The sequence below is a fragment of the Lathyrus oleraceus genome, chromosome 1, assembly GCF_024323335.1.
Source record: "Lathyrus oleraceus cultivar Zhongwan6 chromosome 1, CAAS_Psat_ZW6_1.0, whole genome shotgun sequence".
Classification (NCBI taxonomy): domain Eukaryota; kingdom Viridiplantae; phylum Streptophyta; class Magnoliopsida; order Fabales; family Fabaceae; genus Lathyrus; species Lathyrus oleraceus.
This window is the reverse complement of record NC_066579.1, coordinates 368,999,587-369,000,713: the sequence shown is the minus strand read 5'-3', so window position 1 is coordinate 369,000,713 and position 1,127 is coordinate 368,999,587. Positions and strand designations below refer to the sequence as shown.

The window sequence follows — 1,127 nt, the reverse complement described above, 5'->3', positions numbered from 1 at the left end:
ACACTTCTTATCCCACGTTTCTTCTTATTAAAAGTGAGGAAAACGTTGGGGCGAGGCGATACCTTCCTTCGAACTATACTATCATTAAATAAGATTAAATAGGACGAAAAGTATCAATATATGTTTCAAACTTTATTTATGTTTTTTTAGAGAAAAAACACACCTAGATTCCGAATAAAATAGAACATTATAAAAAAAACAAAGTTTTTTTTAGACATAAATAATTAAATAAAAGATGAGAACCGTTAGTTACTTTTAAAAATAGAGAAATGTAATTTATAAAACATATTTGACCAAAAAAAAATGTTTTTTAAAACTGAGAAAAATTAATTTATTATAAATATTTGGCATTAATTAATGATCATTTTCCATCTCATTTGAATAACATTTTCCTCTAAATAAAAGTTGTGTCATTAAAAATAAAAATAATAACATGGTGGACTTAAAAAAATGGTACAAAGTTACAAAGCAATTACTTTTTTCATTTGGACATTTGTCTGAACTCCATATTAAACATAAGACTTGTATATAAGTAGATTTAAACCTATGAGTAACAAACCAAAAAAAAAAAATTAATGATGTATCAAATCTCAAAATCTTTCTGTTTCTTTGCCATCTTAGTTTTAGTTGTTGCAGGTAAACATCTATCATGGCTATTAAATTATCTTTACATGATAAATCTCATTAATTTCCAATTTATTTTTATTTTGCATGAACATAGTGCAACTAATAGAAGTTGAAGGTGAGTGCACAAAGATTGTTGGTAGATGTCCTGTAGCAGAATGTGCTATCTATTGTAGCAGATATGCAAAAGGTGTTCATGTTAGAGAATGGAGTTGTGATTTCTTCGACTTATGCACTTGTAATTTCGATAAGCCACCACCAGGGTCACATCAACCTGCATGCAATATTGGAATTGGACTTTGCAGTCATGAATGTGATGAATCTTGTTGCAATGCAAAGTGTGTTGGTAAATATAAAGATACAGGTGTTGGAAAATGTTTTGCTGATTTTGGTAAAGTGTATTGCATTTGTAGCTATAGACGTTAATTGAGTTGTAAATTGAAATAATTATAATGATAATAATTAATAAGAAAAACAAATATCATCGTATGAATTATGGTTTA

The 1,127-nt window shown here is 27.5% G+C and overlaps 1 protein-coding gene across 1 annotated transcript; it reads left to right on the top strand.

Moving 5' to 3' along the window:
* The first annotated feature begins 532 nt into the window (after nt 1-532).
* On the top strand, nt 533-1,127 carry LOC127137216 (defensin-like protein 183). The gene is made up of 2 exons (XM_051063699.1): nt 533-636; nt 722-1,127. The coding sequence occupies exons 1-2, from the start codon at nt 576-578 to the stop codon at nt 1,048-1,050; spliced, it is 390 nt and encodes a 129-aa protein (XP_050919656.1). The 5' UTR covers nt 533-575; the 3' UTR covers nt 1,051-1,127.

Coding starts and splice junctions, on each gene's coding strand:
- LOC127137216 (XM_051063699.1), top strand. CDS start 576: ATGATGTATCAAATCTCAAAATCTTTCTGTTTCTTTGCCATCTTAGTT. Junction 637..721: donor CTTAGTTTTAGTTGTTGCAG/GTAAACATCTAT, acceptor GCATGAACATAG/TGCAACTAATAGAAGTTGAA.